General features: G+C 54.0%; 2 protein-coding genes across 4 annotated transcripts; one reads left to right on the top strand and one right to left on the bottom strand.

Moving 5' to 3' along the window:
• Positions 1 to 2,559: 2,559 nt before the first annotated feature.
• Positions 2,560 to 8,062, top strand: GNB2 (G protein subunit beta 2). The gene is made up of 10 exons (XM_080677879.1): positions 2,560 to 2,991; positions 5,278 to 5,423; positions 5,672 to 5,710; positions 5,817 to 5,923; positions 6,252 to 6,315; positions 6,400 to 6,562; positions 6,657 to 6,723; positions 7,004 to 7,205; positions 7,294 to 7,510; positions 7,591 to 8,062. Exons 2-10 carry the CDS (start codon positions 5,367 to 5,369, stop codon positions 7,695 to 7,697), a joined length of 1,023 nt encoding a protein of 340 aa, XP_080534005.1. The 5' UTR covers positions 2,560 to 2,991; positions 5,278 to 5,366; the 3' UTR covers positions 7,698 to 8,062.
• A 285-nt stretch (positions 8,063 to 8,347) lies between these two features.
• On the bottom strand, positions 8,348 to 20,165 carry GIGYF1 (GRB10 interacting GYF protein 1; the record flags this gene model as incomplete). 3 transcript variants are annotated; one of them, XM_080677877.1, is made up of 28 exons in its annotated part: positions 20,036 to 20,165; positions 18,494 to 18,722; positions 17,659 to 17,794; positions 17,509 to 17,568; positions 17,284 to 17,394; positions 17,060 to 17,189; positions 16,852 to 16,947; positions 16,606 to 16,717; positions 16,389 to 16,497; positions 15,979 to 16,019; positions 15,586 to 15,756; positions 15,108 to 15,361; positions 14,864 to 14,972; positions 14,202 to 14,339; positions 13,906 to 14,006; positions 13,544 to 13,715; positions 13,267 to 13,433; positions 13,070 to 13,170; positions 12,869 to 12,985; positions 12,647 to 12,747; positions 12,444 to 12,526; positions 12,203 to 12,343; positions 11,893 to 12,120; positions 11,466 to 11,650; positions 11,209 to 11,369; positions 10,950 to 11,113; positions 10,738 to 10,867; positions 8,348 to 10,638 (listed from the first exon to the last, which is right to left on the bottom strand). In XM_080677877.1, the coding sequence occupies exons 5-28, from the start codon at positions 17,316 to 17,318 to the stop codon at positions 10,586 to 10,588; spliced, it is 3,099 nt and encodes a 1,032-aa protein (XP_080534003.1). In that variant the 5' UTR covers positions 17,319 to 17,394; positions 17,509 to 17,568; positions 17,659 to 17,794; positions 18,494 to 18,722; positions 20,036 to 20,165. The 3 variants fall into 3 exon arrangements, with proteins under 3 accessions (XP_080534003.1, XP_080534002.1, XP_080534004.1); XM_080677876.1 differs by lacking the exons at positions 17,659 to 17,794; positions 20,036 to 20,165 and having other exon boundaries at positions 13,070 to 13,433; positions 18,494 to 18,621; XM_080677878.1 differs by lacking the exons at positions 8,348 to 10,638; positions 17,659 to 17,794; positions 20,036 to 20,165 and having other exon boundaries at positions 10,712 to 10,867; positions 18,494 to 18,621.
• Positions 20,166 to 21,326: the final 1,161 nt, after the last annotated feature.

Raw genomic sequence — 21,326 nt, 5'->3', positions numbered from 1 at the left:
ATTATCATTTAAACAAGCTCTAGTAGCTCCCATCAAAACACAAATATCTGGACTCCACATCCTCCTTCCACTGATATTCCACTTTTCTACACCCTCCAAGTGAAGATTTCCAAAGCCTGGTCACTTTGGTTGTCTCCACTGTCTCATTTCTCACTCACCCTCAGCCCACTGCAAGCAGAACATCCTTTGCAAATGCTCTGGCAAAGTCACTAGTGGCCTCTGCTTTACTCAATCCTATGTGCACTTCCCAGTCCAGTCTTGCTTCATCTCTGCAGCATTCAACACCGTTCATCATTCCCTTTTTAGAACACTCTATTCTTTTGGTTTCCAAAACTCACATTCTCCTGATTTTCTTCTTAGCTCTCTGGCTTCTCCTTTGGCAATTTGTGTTCCTCTGCCTGACCTCAGGCCATCTTGTCTTTTCCCCAAACCTCTTTATGACTTCATATGCTCTAAAATGTCACTCTGAAGGATCTAGTTCAACCCAGACTCTTCTGCTGAGCCCCAGACCTGTTTGGACAGCTACCTACTGAACATTCTTCCTTGCACCTCTCCTAGATACCTCAAACCTAATACACCCCAACTTAAAGTTCTTGCCCTGGCCAGTATGGGTCAATTGGTTGGAGTGCCTTCCTATACACCAAAAGGTCACGGGTTCAATTCCCTGTCAGGGCACATACTCAGGGTTGCGGGTTTGATCCCCAGCTAGGGTGCATATAGGAGGGAACCAATCCATGTTCCTCTCTCACATTGATGTTTCTCCCTCTCTAAAGTCAATAAAACATATCCTTGGGTGAGGATTAAAGACAACAACAACAAAAGAAAACACCTCTTGATCTTTCTTCTCAAATGTGGCCCTTCTCAAATGTTCTGCTCTTAGTAAGTGGTACTTCCAGGATTATTGTTATTTCAATAATTATCTACCATCTGTCTCCTTTATAAACTGCAAGCTCCCTGCATACAGAGAAGGGTGCATGTGTTCCCAGTTGTAGTCTCAGTGCCCAGGACAGTGCCTGATAGATCATTTGGATTCGATAAATATTTGCTAAATGAGTTAAAATAGGGAAGCATATTAGCACAGAAACTAAAGTGAGACAAAGCAGTGTCAGATGCCCTAGAGCAGTGGTCGGCAAACTCATTAGTCAACAGAGCCAAATATCAACAGTACAAAGATTGAAATTTATTTTGAGAGCCAAAATTTTTTTATATATTTTATTTATTTTTTACAGAGAGGAAGAGAGAAGGATAGAGTTAGAAACATCGATGAGAGAGAAACATCGATCAGCTGCCTCCTGCACACCCCCTACTGGGGATGTGCCTGCAACCAAGGTACATGCCCTTGACTGGAATCAAACCTGGGACCCTTGAGTCCACAGGCCGACGCTCTATCCACTGAGCCAAACCGGTCAGGGCAAGAGCCAAATTTTTTAAACTTAAACTTCTTCTAACGCCACTTCTTCAAAATAGACTCCCCCAGGCCGTGGTATTTTGTGGAAGAACCACATTCAAGGGGCCAAAGAGCTGCATGTGGCTCGCGAGCCGCAGTTTGCCGACCATGGCCCTAGAGAGATGGACAAAATTGGGTTCTAGTCCTAGGCTGCTAGTTTTCTAAATGACTTTAGGGAAGTCACTTTGCCCATCTGTAGATTGAGAGAAAATTGAAGTAAATTACCTGTAAGGTCCCTTCCAAGTTCTAACATTAAATTGACATCTATTATCTACTGCTAATATATCACTAAATTGGTAGGTGCACATAAATGGAATTTGTGCTTAACTAAGAATGTGACCTTCTTCTTATTTTCTTTAAAAATTTGTGCTTTGAAAACTATTTTAATGCCTATAATAGAGGCTAAATAAAAATTGTCTGTTTTGATACTTTACTTTTAAATTACATGAGGACTCAAAGAAGGCTATTCATGTACTTGAACTTTCCAAAGCCTTTTCAAAATCCATGGGGATCTCATAACAATCCAAGGTGACTTGCAGGGCAGGTAGTTGTAAACACTCTCATTTTATAGAGGTGGAAACAGGTCTATACTTACATTCTCATCCCTTTCAGGGGGATTCATGGAAAGACTAGTATTGTTACCATTGCATAATAAAGTCGCTAAAGCTGTCTTGGTTCATATCTCTACTCTGCAGTCCTAGGAATCACTTCCACTATTATAAAATGGAAACAATGCTAGTACTTAACTCCATAGTATTTTCGTGAGAATTAAGTTAGTATGTAACTCAATAAATAATGAGTTATTACAGTGTCATGCAGACCAGTAAAAATTTCTACAAAAGCCCTCTTTGGTGAGAAACTGCCTCAGCAAGACCCTTCTCACGGCATTCCCAGCTTCCCAAGGGCCCACAGCAGACCCATTCCTTCCTGCTCAGAGATTTTCAGAACTGCTGCCCCTTCCCTCTGCCTCCAGGAGGCCCAGTCCTGGCCGGGTCAGGATCTCCCCAGCTCCGACTCCTGGTGAGGGGCGTGGTCTCATAGGTCGGGGGCGTGGTCAAACAGAGAAGCGGGGCGTGGAGCTTCCCTTCCCAGTCTGGGGCCACCCAATCCGGGAGCGTAGGTCACGTGACCAGAGAGTGGTTTCATCCTCCCCTATGCCGATACCACCTCTTTCAGCTCCAGGGGGGCTATCTTACTCCTTTTCGGAAAGCAAGGCATTAATTTGGGTCCGTTTTGCGTCGAAATAGTGTGGAGTAATTGCTTCATTTTTACGAAGTCAATCTTTGTCCCTTAAATAGTATTTTCCGTTCCTGCCTCCCCCCACTAAGTAGTTGGTCTCGCCCAGCCGGGCCCTGGGCGCGGCGGCGACGGCCGCGTCACTGGCAGGCGGGATCCCTCCGCTCTGGGGAGAACAGCGCTGGACGGTTGAGTTGGGGTGATTGAGGAAATCCATCCGCGTCGCCGCCGCTGCCGCCTCCGCCGCGGAGGAAGACAGGACCTCCCGCGCTTCTCTAGCGACCCTTGGCAGAGTCCCACCGCCACAGGTACCTTACGCTGACAAAGGGTGTCCTCATACCCCCCAGCCCCAAATTCCCATGGGGGGGTGGGGACCCTTCTTCCTCCTGTCTGTCGGATCTGGCCTCTTATGAGCGGACGTAACTCCCCAGACCTCCCCTCCCTTCCTCTGGCCCTGTCGCTCCTAAACCCGGAAGGGGAACTGAGGACTCTCGCTCCCAATAATGCACGCCCTCCCTGCACCATTAGGCCCATTTTGCCTGACCCCAGATCCCATACGGGCCCCGCTTGCCTCTTGATCCCTGAGAAGTTGGGGACAAATTCGGAGCTTCCTCTAGGCCCCGTTCCGCCCCCTTCCCCCTCCTCTACCCCTGTTTGCCCCTGAGTAGCACCCCTCGTGTCCTCCCATTTCGTATCCCCGGTAGCATTCATCTTGCAAAACTCCAGAATCCTCAGAGAGTCAGGCAAGGCCGCGAGGCCACCCTTCCCTTCGCCACTATCCTACCCTCGATTTGGGTTCTGCCAGCTTTCTGGCCCCATTAATCTGGAAGGGAGTCCTCGGCACCCCTTTCCCTTTACTAGTCCTAACCCCGAGCCTAGCTCCCGGGAGCCCCCGCCCCCTGCCCAGATTTCTTTTGGGCAAAATGGAGGTCGTGGGGGCCTGAGGGCCAGGCCAACAGCGCTTCGCAGCGCGGTACCGGCCTGCGCCTTTTAGCTGCAAGATCCGGGACCCTCCCTTGTCCCCTTCTCTTCGCCTTGCCAGACTTGCGGGGGCGGTGGCACCACCATTTCTCCTTGTGACCCCGGCTGCTGTGTGCCCAGAATTCGGGGACCCTGAGGGGGTCCTGGAGGTTGATGGGACTGAGGGCTGGGAGCATCGCCCCCGCCCCCAGCGGCTTCCTCCTGGTCGGCTTCCTTCTGCCCTGGGCCTCTGGCGTTGCCGTCCAGCCCGGGCTACTGGCAGCTGGAAGGAAGGGGCTTTGTCAGGAGCTTGGGAGGTGGTGGGGGGCTTTGCTCCCTCCCCGCTTTTTCTGAGGGGCATCCCTGGGCACTGGCGTAGAAGGCTGAACTGACAGAGGGGAAATGTCAGTGGGGAAGAGGAACGCCCAGGTCTGGGGGAAGTGGGAGCAGGGTGGGGGACGCCCGGGTCGTCCGATTGCAGGGTGCTTGGCCAGATCACACAGGTGTCCAAAAGGGGGAGGGGGGGGACAGGACTCTGGGTCCTGGAGCGGAGCCAGCCAGGCCCCTGGGGCCCCAGTGACGAGCCCGCGGACTGGGATCCTGGGGTTTCGAGGGCGCAGGGCTAGGCTGCCCTGGGGCCGCGGCTCGCCGGCGCCGGAGAGAGAGCAGCTCCGTGCCTCAGGGCGGGAGACCTCTCTTCGGAGCCCTAATTACTTGTGAGCGGCTCCCACGGGCTTTCCGCAGCGCGCCAGGGCGGGCGGCCTGGGCTCTGGAGGGAGCAGCGGCTTGAGGCTGCCCTCCCCGCCACCCTTGCCTCCTCCTGCCGCGGGCGGGCAGCTAATGGGGTGCAGCCGGCCCAAGGATTATCAGGGGTGAGCCATCCCGAACCTATTAGTGCCCAATCGGCTTTTCCCAAATCCTGTAAACAGCCACCCTGGCCGGTTCTGGGGAGGAGCAGGAGGCAGGGTCGGGCGGGGGCGATGGGGTCGGGGGTGGGGTCACCCACTCTACAGGGCTCTGCCTTGGATGCGGTTGCCTTGGCAACCAGGCTAGGGTGGGGACACTTCACCAATGAGATGCTCTCATTCCGGGTGACGGTTGCCTAGGCAACCCCACGAACAGCCCAGCTTACCCCTCTCGTCTCCCCCCCCCCCCCCCCCGCCGCCAGTCTAAGCTTGGGGGTGTGTATGCGGAGGGTGTGCGGCTTTTGGGGATGAATTTAAAGAGGCACCGCCCCTTTTAAAATGAGGTGCTAGTTGGGTGGTGCCTGTGTGGGCGGGGCAGACGCCTGGTCTGTTTTGCAGGGACTCTCCACCCCCTTCACCTCCCTTCCTCCCCCAGTTCCTGTCGCGGGAACCCGCCCGGGCTTCTGTCCGAGGGAGGGGTTTCCCCTGCGCTTCCTCTTGCACTTCCCGCTTCGTTTCCGGGGGGCGGGAGGAAGATTGGGGAAGTCAGCTATTCCTAGGCCACATCTCCAGTGGCAGAGGCCCCCGGTTCGGCTGGGGAGACCGAGGCCACCACCGCCGCCCTCTTTACTTTCCGCCCAGCGTTCACTCCTTCCTGTGGTCTTCAACTCTGCCTTTCTCCCCTTCTTCCCCGTGGCCTCGGCCTGACATCTGCCCTGCATCCCCCAGGCCTCGGGCCAGCGGCGAGGAGCTGCCTCCCCCAGCCCCCTTCCCGCGGCCCCCAGCCGCCCCCAACCCCGCCCCACGGGCCCGGCGCCATGAGTGAGCTGGAGCAACTGAGACAGGAGGCTGAGCAGCTCCGGAACCAGATCCGGGTAAGGGCCTGGTCGGCCGAGCTGCGGGTGGGGGACTGAATGGGCACGGCCAGGCGGCTGTGTGTGTGTGTGTGTGTGTGTGTGTGTGTGTGCGCGCGCGCTGGATGGGGAGGGGGTGTTCTTTATGTGTGGGGGTGTACCCTAGCCCTTTACTGTCTTATCCTCTGCACTCCCCTCTCATGTGTTCTTTCCTCCCCTTCCCCCCTCATCTTCTGCCTCTCTCTGACTGGTTCTGCCATATATTATAGGATGCCCGAAAAGCATGTGGGGATTCAACACTGACCCAGGTGAGATGAATCCAGTGCTGGACTTGGGGTTAAGGGAAGGAGGCAGGGTTTGAGGCACACTGCTTAGTGGGCTCTGCCTTCTGACCCTGGCTGCCTCCACCTCCAGATCACAGCTGGGCTGGACCCAGTGGGGAGAATCCAGATGAGGACACGGAGGACCCTCCGTGGGCACCTGGCAAAAATCTATGCGATGCACTGGGGGACAGACTCAAGGTGTGTGTGTGGTTGGGACTGGGTGCTGAGCTTTTGTGTTTGCCCTGGGGCTAAGTTTATAGCAGGCAGTTGGGGTAGTGGGGAGGGGCAGCTTTGCAGATCTAAGGATATGAACAGGATGCCCATGTTGCTGGGTATGTTTGGGAAGACTGACTCCCAGATATCCCGAGGGGATTGGAAAGAGGCCCATACTGACAGGAACTTCTGGACTGTTGCTGGGAGTTGTCTCAGAAGGGCCTCCCACCAGATGGGAGGCTGGTAAGAGTGTCCTTCCAGAGGGGACTTCACACCCTGACCCCTCTGTCTCTCCTTTGCCACTTTCCAACAGGCTGCTGGTCAGCGCCTCCCAGGATGGGAAGCTCATCATTTGGGACAGCTATACCACCAACAAGGTAGAGGTGATGCCTGAGGCTGGATGGGGCTGGGCTGCAGGCTCTGCCTGGTTTCTGACCCTGGGCACTGCCCCTCCTCCCTAGGTCCATGCCATCCCGCTACGTTCCTCCTGGGTTATGACCTGTGCCTACGCGCCCTCAGGGAACTTTGTAGCCTGTGGGGGGTTGGACAACATCTGCTCCATCTACAGCCTCAAGACCCGTGAGGGCAATGTCAGGGTCAGCCGGGAGCTGCCTGGCCATACTGGTAAGGGGGGCCTGGTAGGACATAGGTGCTGTTGGTGGGGGAGGGGCTGTGCTACCCTCCCTTAAAGACCTGGCTGACCAGCCTTTTTCCCCAGGGTACCTGTCCTGCTGCCGCTTCCTGGATGACAACCAAATCATCACCAGCTCTGGGGACACCACCTGGTGAGGCCCTGTCATCCACACTTCCTGCCTAGGGGAACACTGCCTCAGTACTTAGCATGTAGTACACACACCCTGAGCAAGTGAGGGCTGAGCTCTTATTCTGAACATCTAGCCTCCTCCTGTGGTAAGGAGACAAGAGTAGGCTTCTGTGATTCAGTGGCTCCTGATGCCCCTTCCTTGGAGACTGTCAGGGCTGGGCTCATGTGGTGGAGGGTTAGGGAGGCAAGAGTCCTCTCTGCCCTCCTCTCTGATCCCTCCCTTCTTCCTGTCACCTTTCTAGTGCCCTGTGGGACATTGAGACAGGCCAGCAGACAGTGGCTTTTGCTGGACACAGTGGGGATGTGATGTCCTTGTCACTGGCCCCCGATGGCCGCACCTTTGTGTCAGGTGCCTGTGATGCCTCTATCAAGCTGTGGGATGTTCGGGATTCAATGTGCCGACAAACCTTCATTGGCCACGAATCCGACATCAATGCCGTGGCTGTAAGTTCTGGGCAGGCTGGCTGGCCCCTCTCTGCCAGGCTTCTGGCCCTGCTCTGTGCCCTTATTCCACTCTGGTTGTGTCCTGTAGTTCTTCCCCAACGGCTATGCCTTCACCACTGGCTCTGACGATGCCACATGCCGCCTCTTCGACCTGCGGGCGGACCAGGAGCTCCTCATGTATTCCCATGACAACATCATTTGCGGCATCACCTCTGTTGCCTTCTCTCGCAGTGGCCGGCTGTTGCTTGCTGGCTATGATGACTTCAATTGCAACATCTGGGATGCCATGAAGGGCGACCGTGCAGGTGAGAGCTGGGTGCTGGGCTGAGATAGGCTAGGACAGGGAACCAGGCCAGATGAGTTCTGATGTACCCCTCCCTCACAGGTGTCCTCGCTGGCCATGATAACCGTGTGAGCTGCCTCGGGGTCACTGACGATGGCATGGCTGTGGCCACAGGCTCCTGGGACTCCTTCCTCAAGATCTGGAACTAATAGCCCCAACCCCAACTGGGCCCGGCCAGGAGGGGCCTTGCCCACGCCCACACTACAGGCCGGGAGCTTTGGGGCTGGGGCACATGAGCCTCCCTCCCCTGGCCATAGGGCCTTGGGTCCCTGCTCCCCTACCCAGGTTTGGTTCCTCCCGGGGCCCCCACTGTGGAAATAAAGATGGGAATAGAATGGGGGAAGAGGGGCAGAAAGCCCTCCTTCTTTAGCTGCCCTGGGGTCAGGCCTCATCCCCCTGGAGGGTCAGAGGCAGGCGGTAGAAACTCCAGGGGCTGGCTTTTTTAAAACTGGTTTTATTTTAATTTTTATTATATTTTCAGTTTTTCCATAAAGGAACCAATTCCAACTCTGTACCTGGTCTCTCCTCTTGCTTGTGTCTTCCTTACTTTGGGGAGGGCATATCAGCTTGGGGGTAGGGGGCCCAAGTAAGGGGCCAGAGAGGAAATTTCACTCTTCCTCAGACCAAAGCTGGAGTCATAAGCAGGAATTTTTGCCCAGCAGGGTTGTATGTGTTCCTCCTAAACACACACAGCCCTCCATTCTGACTGACCGACCACACCATGTCTGCAGTTCTTTTGAATTCCCAGCTCTGACTCTCTTCCCCTACACCCTCTTTCCCCAAGAAAAGATGCAGAAGCTGAAGGGAACACACACCAAGTTTTATTGGGGCTAGTATTTACAGGGGCAGGTAGAAGAGGGAGGAGTAACAGGGTGGGGGGAGACTTCGGGTACAAGGCAGACAAGGGGATACAGAAGGCCCCTGCACCTCACCCTAACCCCAGGAAGGGCAGGAGAGCAGCCAGGGCCCAGGAAGATGGGCTGGGAAATAGCAATGGGGGGAATGAGTCCCTGGGCTTTGGAGGGCTCAGGGGCTTGTAAACATTGACCACTCTCAGAAGGGGATAGGGTGGGAGAGGGTTCCCCCTACACTTCCTCACAGGGTTAAGGCCTCTCCAGGCTCAAAGTCTCTTTAGCTAGGGGGAAGGGGAAGGAAGAGAGGGGAAGAGTGTTATCCCCCCTCCCCCTGCATTGGCTGCGGCAGGGGTGGGGGCAGTTACATTCAGTCACAACAGTACTCCCCCCACACCTCTAATGCCGCCAAATACTGGCGCAAGGAAAAGGGGAGCTGGGGGGCCAGCAGCAGCAAGACACTTCACCCTGGCCCATCACCCCCTTATTGCTTTAGAGAGAATATTGTCTTTTCACGGATGCTAACACTGTTGAAACCAGGGAGAAGCAGGTGGAGGGAGCCCCTCCACCCCTCAAGGCCAGCTTTATTCCCCCAACACTGACCCAGTTGCCACTTTGGTGCAAAAACAAACGAACAAACAAAAACAATCACCCCAAAACAAACAAAAAAACGTGGTCTCTCTGGGGATGGATGGGGGAAAAGAACTAGGGCCACTCCCCATTTCCCCAGGGCAGGAAGGAAAAATACATTCATGGAGGGGAGGCAGTGGCAGAATCCTGCCCTAATACTGCACTCTGAGCAGTGAGGTCAATAGGAGAAATTAGGTGAGAAACCCAAAAGATACAACAAACTTAAAACACACACACACACAAATGAAGACAAACCCAGGCAGGTGATTGGGAATAGGTCTATGAGCAGAAGGACCACCTCCCCCTGACTTAGGCGAAACAACACATCTATTCTTGACCCCCCACCCCCTAACCTTACCCAACATTAAAAATGTATCAGGGGAGTAGGAAGGGGAGAAGCCACTCACTCTCCAGTTTGGTCAATGGAGGGGTCAGGGCAGAGCTGGGTGGTCCACATCCCATAGCCAGCTGGCTGCAGGTGGAAAGCTCCCTTCTAACAGCCCCCACACTGCAACCTGAAGCCCCAAGCTGCCTATTCCCTTGGCCTCCTGGGCCCCTCTTCTCACCCCCTTCACAGGAGAAATAGTCATTAAGTGGTGCCTCTCTCCAGCCCCAGGAGGAACTAGTTTGTCCCACCTCACTCGAAGGGATGCAGCAGGGGCTTATGGCCCAAGGAATACATTCATGTGGCAAGGCAGGGAGCTGGGCTTTCAGCTTCACACCCAGTTCCCCTAATGGCAGTGGTGGGGGAAGCCCCTCACCAGGGCCAGAGTGGAAGTTCTGCTGTCCTGACAGCCAGATGAGGTTGGCACTGGCTGGCCCTCTGCCATCTACCCCGTCAGCCACCTGGGGACGGGAGGTGGCCTGGCCCATTTGTGCAACTTTCCCCCAAAGCAGCAAAGCCAAGGGACTCCTTTAGCCCCGACCCCAAACACCTCTGCCACAGTCATAGCAATAAGGGGGCCTTTCACAGCAGTCCGGCTGGTGGGGCTGAGGGGACCTCGCTGTGCAAACTGCTGGCACCCCAGCTTCCAGTTACCTCAATGGCCCATCTGGCAGGGCAGGGAGGGTAAGTGCAGCCTTGGGGGCCAGGCAGGACAGATTGATGGGGCCATATCCCCACTGCCCAAAAATAACAGTGTGTTTTTTCTTTCAGCCTCCTAACTTTTTTTTTTCTCATTGTTTTTCTTTTTTTTCTTAAAAAAAACAACACACAACCCAACAAAACAAAAAACTCTGTGGACCTTCCATTGTCACCCCCACAATCCCCAGAGGGGGAAGGGGTGCTTAGATAACAATTTCGTCTCTCCTAACGTTTTCTTCAATGTTTAAAATTTTTTTTAAAAGGAAAAAAAAAACCTTCCCCCCCAATCTATTAAAGTGCCTCGTGGTGGGTGAGTTAAGGTGCATCGTGTGGTTTGTAACAAGTGCTGGGGACCCTGCCCCTGCTTCCTCCTATGCTCCTTATTGGGAGCCTCCAAGCTGGGGACCCAAGAGTCCAAGCTGCTGCTGTTGCCCCTGGCCTAGAGCCCAGGGGGGCTGGTGGGACGGGCTGGTCAGTAGTCATCCACGCTCTCGATCTCACCAGAAGGTCCATGCAGGGAGTACCCTGAAGCCGGAAGAAGCTGGGTTTGAGCTCTTTCACCCACAGGTGCCTGCTCCAAGCTGAGGAAGGAGCCTCCTTACTGACCGCACCCCCAAAACATACCCAAGATGCTAGGGTCCGAGTGTAGCATTAGTGCCCTCCTCTTGGCCTTGCTGCCCTCCCCAGGGCCAAGTTTGGTGCTGTGGTTGGTCTGAAAGGCGGTCTGCAGAGAGCCGCTGCTCAACCACGCCTCCTGCCAGGCAGCAGAAAGGGAGATGGAGTCAGGAGGGTGCTGGGCAACCTCACCCTCACCTGCAGGGGATGTGAAACCTCACCTGCTGCTGTTGCCGTTGTTGGCTGGCTTTCTGTTTAGCCCTCCGTTCCAGGAATTGTTTGGCAAATTCTTTGGCTTCCAGCGTGTCCCCCAGGCAGGAACGAATATAATCGTGGACATCATAGGGGGATTCCACCTCTTTGAGGATCGCTACAGCCATGGGCACTATAGGGCAGGATGGTGGCTGTCAGGGCCCACCTAATGCAGGTCTGGCACCTCTGGCCCAGCCCAGCCCAGCCTCCCAGAGTCTGCCCCTATACCATCCAGGCTGCCCGTGGTGCTCAGTGTGTGCAGCATCTGCTCACACCACTGGGTGAAGCCATCCTGGGGCCTGGGAATGCCCTGTAACAGCTTCAGCAGCTTCTCTTCCTCCTCTGTCTTTTTGCGCACAGGCCGACCAGACAGGTGGCTATACGAGTCACTAGGTTGGATAAAGACAGATTAGAGACAAGAGATCAGTTCAGATGTTCTCCATACTTCCAGCCCTAGCCCAGACCCTGCAGGCCCTGGCACCCACCTGAGAGAGGGGCTGCTCCGGCTATTCTTCAGGCCCAGGCTGCGGGCCAGGCTCCCGCTGCTCTTGACGGTGTCCTCCCAAAGCCCCAGGCCGACACTGCTGCCCCCACTCTTGTCGGGCCCGCCCCACAGCGGCCCAGACTCAGATACCCACTGGTTCACGGGAGTAGCGCCCAGGCCCCCAAGCTGGTATAGATGGCAGAAAGTCAGGGTGGCCCAAATAGGGAAAGAAAGCTAAGTGGGGAGGCTTGTAAGGATCACATGGGGGGGGGGGGGCAAAGTAAGGATCACATAGAAGAGAGATCCTTCAGTCATATACAGACTAGCACTCCCCACCCCACACCCAAGTCACCCTGAAAGCTGACTGGAAGGGGTTCCTGCAGGCCCAAAACTTGCAAGTCAACCGGGGAAGGGCCCAGCTTGCTCACCACTCGGTGGTTGGGGGCCTGGGCCCGTGATGACTCCCGAGGCAGAGGCTGCTTATGCAGCTGTCGCTCGCTCTCCAACTGCAGTTCAAGCAGCGTCTTCATGGAGAGTCCTTGCTTGGCCAGGCCAGCCCACAGTGGGGGTGGGGAGCTGGGTGCAGGGGGCACTGGGACAGCGGCCACTGCCTGCTGTTGCTGCAGCAGCTTCAGTAGTAGCTCCTGTTGCCGCACCTGAACCAGTGAGGCAGTGAGGGCCAGCAATCTGGCCCCAAGCTCAGGCCGAAGAAGCGGGAGGGCTCAGCTGGGAACCCACCTGCTTGCGCCGAAACAACTCCTCTTCCTCCTGTCGCCGCTTCTGCTCCTCCTGTTGCTGCTGGCGTCGCTTCTCTTCCCGGCGCTTGCGCTCCTCCTCTTCCCGCTTCACCCTGAGCTCCACTTCTCTGCGCTCTTGGAACTGACAGTCAACAAAATCAGCCGTCAGATGTGGGGGCTGACTTCCCTGCCTCAGTTCAGCCCTTGACATCAAGGATTCCAGCCCCAGGATGCCTACTCACTTTATGTTGCAGCTGGAGTTGTTCTAGAATTGGACCCTGAGTCGAAGAGTTAATTGGTATGTCCCATAGACTGGCCTCACCGCCTGCAAGAAGCAAAGGCAGCTGCAGGAGGGCGCTCAGGCCCCCTGGACTGAAGCAATCTGAGGGGTAGGTGAAGCCCCTGAGCTCCCTACGCCCCCAGAGACTACTGGCTGGACACACACCTGATTGTGATGAGGCTGAGGTATGTATATCCCAGAGGGAGCCTGAATCTGGCACCGACAAAGACCGGTTCATCGTCGGGAGCAGGTTCTGGTCTCCACTTCTGAGGAGCAAAGCACTGATTCTCAGCAATCTAAACCCATCTCCCCACTTTACATATCCTGAGGGTTCACACATGCAGCCAAGCAAAGACTGAGATGTGACAGGCAGAGCAGCCCACAGACCTGAGGGGTTTGAGAGCTTGGAGCTGCTGCAGGAAGGCGGTAAGCTGCTGCTGCTGTGGTGGCGTCAAGTCCCCCAGAGCCACCTTTTCCCGGAGCCCACACTGCTGGAGGGGGCGGCTATAGAAAGGAAGACAGGCATGAGGGGGGCCGCCCATATAACACGTGTCCATCCCTACTTACAGGTCCTCCTGGGCCCTGTACCTGTTGACCAGCTGAAGAAACTGCTGGTGCTGCAGTTGCTGGTACAGTGCCGCTGCTGCCAGCTCCTGTTGCTTCTTCAGCCGCTCCTGGTCCATGTTTCCCTGAGTAAGGATGAGAGTATTCCTTGTTATGCCCCACACAACCGGTTGACATCCTGCCTCCCCTCCCTGCCTCACCCAAAGGTGGGTATGGCTCACCAGCAGTGGGGGTGGTGAGGGCCCGGGGGCAAAGGGGACACGACCCCACATCTTGATCACCTCACCAAGTGGCTGGAAGCCCTCATCACAACCACGCTTCACAAGCAGGGCCATGGAGAAATAGCCCGCCTGGAACCACTCTGCCATCTCTTGTGTTGTAAAGGGGCCTGGACAAGCAGAAAGGGGGCTTTGGTCAGAAAGGAACTCTGAAAGACAATGATGGTATGCCACTACCCCTAGCAGCCCCTTCTGCATGCCCCCCACTCCCCATGGGCACCTTGGATCTCTCCCTGTGGGTCTTTGTAGAACCATTTTCGGGCCGCACCATGGCTGAGAGGGAGGGCAGTGGCAGCTGCAGAGTGTCGTAGGCCCTGGGTGTGCATGGCAGCCGTGAATTGCTCCTCCTCCAGGGAGCTGTCTTGTAGGGATGCCACAAGCTTCTCTGCCTCCTTGGAGCCCAGGGAGAAAGGGAAGGCTCAATTGCCCAATCATGCAATAGCAAGACAGGGCTGGGGCTAAGGTCAAGCGAGGGTGAGCTAGACACAGTGGGACAGATGGGGAAGAACAGACAAACAGCTTTCTGTCCCCCTGTAGGGGAGGATCCCTAGAGCCTTCTTAGGCCCCCTGCCCCCACCCAACCTGCTGCAGGTGCTTCAAGCCTTCATCATCTTCCAGATCTCCAGGCGGGCCGGGGGGTGAGCCCACTCCAGGACTCAGCTGCATGCTCCTCAAATCATCTCCTGGGAGCAAAGGAAGGTGGAATGGAGGGTCCAGAGAAAGTGCAAGACAGTCCCCTATCCACCCTCTTCTAGAAAAGCAGGTTCTACTCTAGCTCTCACACAAACAGCCTGTGCACCACCTTCCCATAAGGAAGAGGCAGATTTTCACCACCAGCCCTTGGTTCCAGAGAAAGGGCAGCCCCAACCTCTGGCTACCTTCAGTAACTGGCAGGTCTTTCTCCACAGCATCACCTCCTTCCGCATTCGCTCCCCAGAGTGGGCCCAAGGTAGCCAATGGGGATGGAGAGCTGGACTTCTCCTCTGAAGGTGGCAGTGGGGTCAGTTCCTTCCCACCTGAAAAAGGGTAATTACCAGACTTCAAAACCAAAGAGCCAGAAGTCTTTAAAAATAGCACAAGCCCTCCATTTATGGCCAGATCTTGGGCTACTAGGTAAAGAGTCCACCAACGTAACTCTGTTCATCTCAACTCACATTCAGTAACTCAACACTGCACACTCCACTTTGCATACTTCCTCTTTTGCCCCTATAATACTGGACACTGGCATTTGTCCATGGCACTGTCCAGGGCTGTACGCACAATATCATAAATTTACTACTATGTTCTACAGATTTTTCAAGGGATTTGCAAAGGACATTTTGATCACCTTGATTTTCATATGACACACTGCCTTTAAAATACAGCCCTGCTGTTTCTGGGTTCCTTCCCATACCTGTCAGTACCTGCTTTTCTGGAGTTTCTAAGCAGCCTTCTCCTAAAGGTGAGTGGACAGTCAGTACCCAGCCTGGTGAGGGAACTCTGCCAACCTAGGCCAGTTCAGGCTCTCAGGCCTTCTCCTTATTCCACCCTGCAGGCTTACCTGCCTCAGGTCCCTCCTCATCCAGCCCTTCGGAAGGCTCTTCCTCCTCTTCCTCCAGACCCTGGAAGTCAAGCTCCTGCTCCTCAGGAATGGACTCCTTGGGGCCCTTCTGCATGGGATTATTAAAGAATACAATGGGAGGTTAAGGGGCAGAGGATAAACAGGTGGGAGTAAGAGGACCCCATCAGGGCAGGTTCCCACCAATCTCTAAATAAAAATCTTCCCCTGGCCGCCTCATGGATACCTTGAGAGGCAAGAAGGCTCCAGAGGCATCGAAGGTGCCCATTTCTTCATCCTCATCATCCAGGCACCACTCTGGGAGCCCATCCTTGTCATCATCAAAGCCATCAGGCCCTCGGCACCTCCGGAGATGAGAGCTGCTCCCCCCACCCCGCCCTTCCTCTTCACCACACCCTCCTCGATCCCCTCGCAAATCAAAATCAAACTTGCGACGGCGGTCCCCATGTTCCCGCCAGCCAGCCGAGCGGGGGCCACCATCTGTGCAGGAAAAGTCAGAAGGAGAATCAGTCTCCCAGTTGAGCCAGAGGCTTCTCTTCTGCTGCCCACAGGACCCCTGGGACCCCCGGCATTTCCAGGACTTCTCCCCACCCACCTCACTTGAGAACACTTTTAGTTCCCTCCACCTGGCCATGAAAGCCCCCTGCATGGGATGTTCTTGCTGTTCCCCACCCGCTACAACACCCATCTAGCCCCAATCTCACCAGGGCTAGATGAACGCCAGCGGTCACCATCTCGCCGGGGTCCTGCCCCAAGTCTCCAGCTGCCCTCCTCCTCTTCCTCTTGCTCCTCCCGGAGAGAACGCCAGTTCTCGCTATCTGAGCGGGCATGTTCCTTCCTCGGACCAGCCCCTCCCTCCTCAAACCCGGATCGTGCTTGGGGGCAGGGGAAGACACAGTCAGCAGAGTGGCAGCCACAGTCCCTGGAAGACTCTTTCTATAATCCTCATTGACCAAGAGGAGCCCAGCTCCAGGTTCTCTTGCCCCACCCCGCACGTTCCCCAGGAAAGGCCCCCCTCACTGGGGCCACCCATTTCCATCTCCCCCCACCTCTCAATGACCTTCAGGGCCTAGAACCTCCCTCACCACTATCCATACCTCCATCCCTCCTGGCCGACTTTTCAAACCGCCTCTCGCCTCTGCAGGAGGGAAAGGTGTTGGTCAAAGGAGGACAGCTTCCCATCCCTGACTTTTGAGATCTTTGCACACCTGTCCATTCTGCTCTAAGGAGAAGGGAGGGAGGGGATGGGGGACTAGGAAAAAGTCAGACCTGGGAGGGAGCCCAAGGGGGCACACAGAACAGAAGGTACAGAACAAATGGGGACTAAGAAAATCAGAAGGAAAGGGCAGGGGTCAGAGGGCAGAGAGAGCAGTTGCTGACCAGGGCTTATTTGATTATTCTCCTGCTGCCCTCCAATGACAAAGATCTCACGAAGAAAGGGATCCAAGATCTTAACCCTAGGGCTTTTCTCTGCTCTGCCTCTATGCCATCTCCTTCCAGCCTGCACCTGTCATCCCAACTCTGGCTACGCTGGATCTCCCGGGGGTTTCGACCAAAGGCTCCGTCGCCTTCTTCAATGCTTCTTTGGTAAAAGCAACTGTCACCACGGCCACGACCTGGAACAGGAATGAGATGCACATAGGAAACTTGCCAGATCACCTCTGCACATCTTCAAACCACAGGCCCCCACCACCTGCTACCCCAGCACGTTATCAGCCCCCTACCTCGGCTCCGAGTGCTGCCCCTGCCACGGGAGGCGCCGCCTGGGGCGGGGCCAGCCCCTTTCCCCATCAGCCTCAGCACAGCCACACTGTTCACTGACAGGGAGAAGTTTCTCTGAGGAGGGAGCCAGGGGTGGGAGTGAGGACCCAGGTACCTGACTGCCCCCACCCTGTCCAGAACTGTACCCTCCACCACCTGTCTTCCCAATCCAGCCCCTCCAAGATGGAGCTCCAGTGCCCTAGCCCCACCTGCTCCTCTTCGGTCAGAGGCTCCAGTGCCAGGGGCTGCAGTGGCTCCTCCTGTAGCACCGCAGCAAATTCCTTGTCCTGCAGCTCATCTGGGACCTGTCAATCAGGGCAGGAGGGCCAAGATACCACATGCTCCTGGGAACTCTCCACTGACTAAGGACAGACAGGCAATTGGATCACATACCCTTCCCTACACCCACCCTCCCACCTTGTTCTCCTTGATGTAGAGAGCCAGCATCTCCTCTCGCCCATATCGATAGTCAGCCAGCTTGTACTTGGGCATGGCAGGAGATGGGGGCGGGGAGGCCACGCTGCCACCGCTAGAAAGTGCCCTCAACCTAGAAAAGGGACATAAATTAGAAGAAAGACCGGAATTTGAGCAGCTCTATTCTTTCTGGCTTTCCCATGCCACCCAAAGCCTATCTGACTCACCACTCAGGCCCAAAGTTGAGGGTCTCTGCTGCCATTGTGGAGCTAGGTGTGTCCTAGAGATCAGAGGAGATGAGCAGGGGTGGGAGGACCTGGAGTTCACTCTCCAAACACCTGTGGAGGCAGAGGGGACACCGGGCTTAGAGACAGCACACCCAGATAACCCTGAGAGGATGCTTAATAGGTCCCCACCTTGGTGGGAATGTAATGGGCTCTAAAAGGACTCACCTAAACCAGCCACGTGCCACTCACACCATGAGCTAAACCAGAGTCACAGCAGGGGAAGACCTAGGGGTAAGGTAGAAAACGGGGCAGCTAGGACCCTTCTGTTTCTGCAGGGGGGCCCTCCCTTGCCCCAGACCCACCTGACAGCCTTACTCTGGGCAGCAGGTAGAGTACGGACCAACCTCTCTTCAGGCAGGAGCCTATGCTGAGTGAACCAGGGGCCCCAAGCTACTAGATGTAGGTCTGACCAGTGGTGCCAAGGGAGGGACCTTCACATCTGGGAAAAATCCTTAATGAGATGAGGGGAAGACAGTGGGTTAAATTAATGGGTCAGGCGGGTCTCCCTGCCTGTGGTCTACATAATGGTGACTATAGCCTCTACTCCTTCTCATCTCTGTCCCCCATGTTTGGTCCCACAAACAGTTAATTCACCCAGCAAAGCCTGACTGAGGTGCTGGAGGTGGGCAGAGAACACTCCAGGCACCTCTCTAGGTCTCAGCACTCTGGCTGCATGGCATAGCATTCAGTAAGGGGGTGGTTAAGGTTTGCATGGACATTCAGGACAAAGATAAAACAAAAACAACCAAACAAAAAAGAAAACTCCCACTGAAACCACAAATATTCCAGAGAGAAAAAAGGTCAGTTATGGAGAGAAGGATTAGAAATTAATCTGGGAGAAAAATTACTTTCCTTCTGAAAAATTTCAGAGCTGGCTGCTTGGCAGCTAGAATCCAGAGACTCAGTTTCAAGAGAAACCCAGTACAAGGGGAGTGGGGGTGGGGATGCTATTCCAGGGACAAGGGTGGGGCACACGTTGAAGGCTTCATGAAGGCAAGCCCAGCCAGTGCATCCATGGGCTGGTTTACCAAATAGGAACCAATACCAAAACCCCTTCTTCTTCCCAATCAGGAAGAATCCAAACATAAGTAAAATGAGCCAAGAAAGGAACCAAGTTATGATAATACAAGTTGGGAAGAAGGCCCCTCACCATAAAGTCCAAATAAGCTCAGAGTTACTGAGGCTGAGAGAAGTGGCGGCTTTGGCAGTAACCTGTCCCTCTAAGGACCAATAAAAGATGCTCTCAGAAGGCAGCTCATCCCTGGCGGTTCCGGGCAAGCAGGGTCTCAGGTGGCTGAGCAAGGATTCTCTCACTGGTTGGGAAGAAGGCTGGACTGGAGTGCCCCCACAATGCCCATTAACTCCAAGACTCCACAACTCTGGGAAGGAAGAAGAAGGGTTTTTACCAGAGGGGCCAAGGGGCAGAGGCTCTCTGACCTACAGCTGCATACCAGAACATAATACTCTAGAACAGACACAGTACCCACTCCCAGAATCCCAGCATCTCAGGATGAAATGGAGCTTTTAAGACCAGCTAGAATGGGGCTGACCTCTCCCAGCATGAGCATCTCTTCTACAACTGCTCTGGCTGGATATTCCTGGTGATGGAACACGATACGGCACACACAGCCGTCAGAAGACAAGTCTGTTGAAAAGCTCTTCCTTTCATGGAATGCAAGTAAGCCTCCCAGACAGCAGAGTAAGGTTACTTCTTTCAATGCTACAACCGTTATGTAATTCGGACAATGAATGAACCTTAAAGACTGTACTAAGTGAAATAAGCCAGTCACAAAAGAACAGACATTGTATGATTCCTCTTATATGAGATTCCTAGAGGACTCAAATTCAAAGAGAGAAGAGAGTAGAATGGTGGGCCGGGGATCTGGGGCAAGGGGAGTTGTTTAATGGGTACAGAGTTTCAGCTGAAATGGGGCAAATGAAAAAGTTCTGGAGATGGAGGGTGGTGATAGCTGAACAATGTGAATGTATTTAATGTTGCTGAACTTTACATTTAAAAACGATTAAAATGGCCCTGACCAGTTTGGCTCAGTGGATAGAGCATCAGCCTGAGGACTGAAGGGTCCCAGGTTCGATTCCGGTCGGGGGCATGTGCCTTGGTTGCAGGCACATCCCCAGTGGGAGGTATGCAGGGGGCAGCTGATGGATGTTTCTCTCTCATCGATGTTTCTAACTCTCTATCCCTCTCCCTTCCTCTCTGTAAAAAAATCAATAAAATATATTTAAAAAAATTAAAAAATAAAAATGATTAAAATGGCATATGTTATATTTTACCACCATTAAAAAAAAAAGGTTTAAGGAAAACAATAAAAGGTATTTGGGGATAGCTATCACAAACTTAAGTCTTCCCCATTTTAAGAAAAACACTTCAAATTCCTTCAAACAAATCTTAGGAGAGGCTGTTCTGAGCCTGCTCCAGTTCACTCCAGAATAGCCCATCTTCTAGAGCAGGAGTCGACCACTGGGATAGGGGCTTAATCACAAGGAACAACAACAGCTTGTAACTATTGGAATCGAGAGTCTAGGTCAGTGGTCAGCAAACTCATTAGTCAACAGAGCGGCAAACCGCAGCTTGCGAGCCACATTTTGCCGACCACTGTTCTAGAGGAACAAAGGAGTCCTGTGGTATGGCAGGCTGCTATGGGGAGAGGAGTACAGAAAAGGGACAACTCACCCTTCCACCCCACCAGGGAGTGGGGCAAAGGTGGCACTCCTTGGTGCTTTCCACAGCTGCCTTTGCCTCTGTCCTGGTTGCAATGAGCAAAGTGAAGAAAAACGGCTCCCAGTGTGAGAAGCAGGATATCTGCAGATGCAAAATGAGAAGCAGTCAGGGGTCAGGGTGGGGAGCATAGGAGCAGCTGGAGAAAAAGGCCAAGACTCCAGGAGGAGAATCTGGTCCCAGAGCTGGTAGCTGACTGGCCCTTCCTTGCCAAGTAGCATGCATGCCTCCCATAATTTCCACCCTTCTAAATAGACATGTATCTTTCCACATGCTTCCTTGAAGCCAGCAGTTCTCAACTTGGGAGAAGGGGCAGGAGACATGTGGCAAAATCTGGAGACATATTTGACTGGCATCACTGGAAGGTGCTACTGGCATCTAATGGGTAGAGACCAGGGATGCTGCTAAACATCCTATAATGCATAGGACAGCTTTCCACAACAGAGAATTAGCTGGCCCAAAATGTCATTATTGCCATGGTTGAGAAACCCTCCTCTGTGCCACAAGCAGAAGTAATGCCTATTCTTTGTTTATAGAGAAGAATGAAAGACCAGAGAAACCAAATTTATTGATGAAGAGCAAGGAAATAATTCCCTAATTATACTGTCCCATGAGAGAAATCTGAAACCCTGCCAGGAGGGAAATTCTTGGGAAAAGAGTAGGTTTAAAAAAAAAAATTATCCTGGGGGGTTGGGGGATAATGGGGGAATAGGGGCACATATATAAAACCTTAATCAATAAAGAAATTTTTAAAAATTACCCTAAGTTTCTCTATTACAAATTCTCAAAGCCAAGCATTTGGATTCCTTTCCATGGAAGGGTGGGAGTCAGCACGCAGAGTAGTGGGGACAAGGCCTTTCCTGGCTACTAAGGATCTCCTCATAGGCTCCTTCCAACTTAGCCCCCACCCCTCACCATCTGCCTGCCTCCTCTACCAGCTCCTCTTTCTCAGGCCTCAGTATACCCTCACTCCCCTGGCATCTGAGTTATTACTATTAAAAGGCTGCCCCCTGCTGGAGTCAAGGAGACAGGACACACACTGATCCTGGGTGCTCACAACAGGCTTGAAGGGAACAGGAGGGGAGCCTGTTTCTGGGGTTCAGAACTCACAGGAGAAGGTAAAGATCCAGAGAATAGGCAGTCCCAGTACATACTAAGTTAAGAACATTATTTCCTCATTCCATCACCCCTAAAATTAGTCCCAATCCAAAGCAATGTGCCTTGGCACAGAAAGGTACCACTATTA

Source organism: Plecotus auritus (assembly GCF_963455305.1).
Source record: "Plecotus auritus genome assembly, chromosome: 7".
NCBI classification, from domain to species: Eukaryota; Metazoa; Chordata; class Mammalia; order Chiroptera; family Vespertilionidae; genus Plecotus; species Plecotus auritus.
Note: the sequence above shows the minus strand (reverse complement) of the source record. Positions and strands in the feature narration are given on the sequence as shown.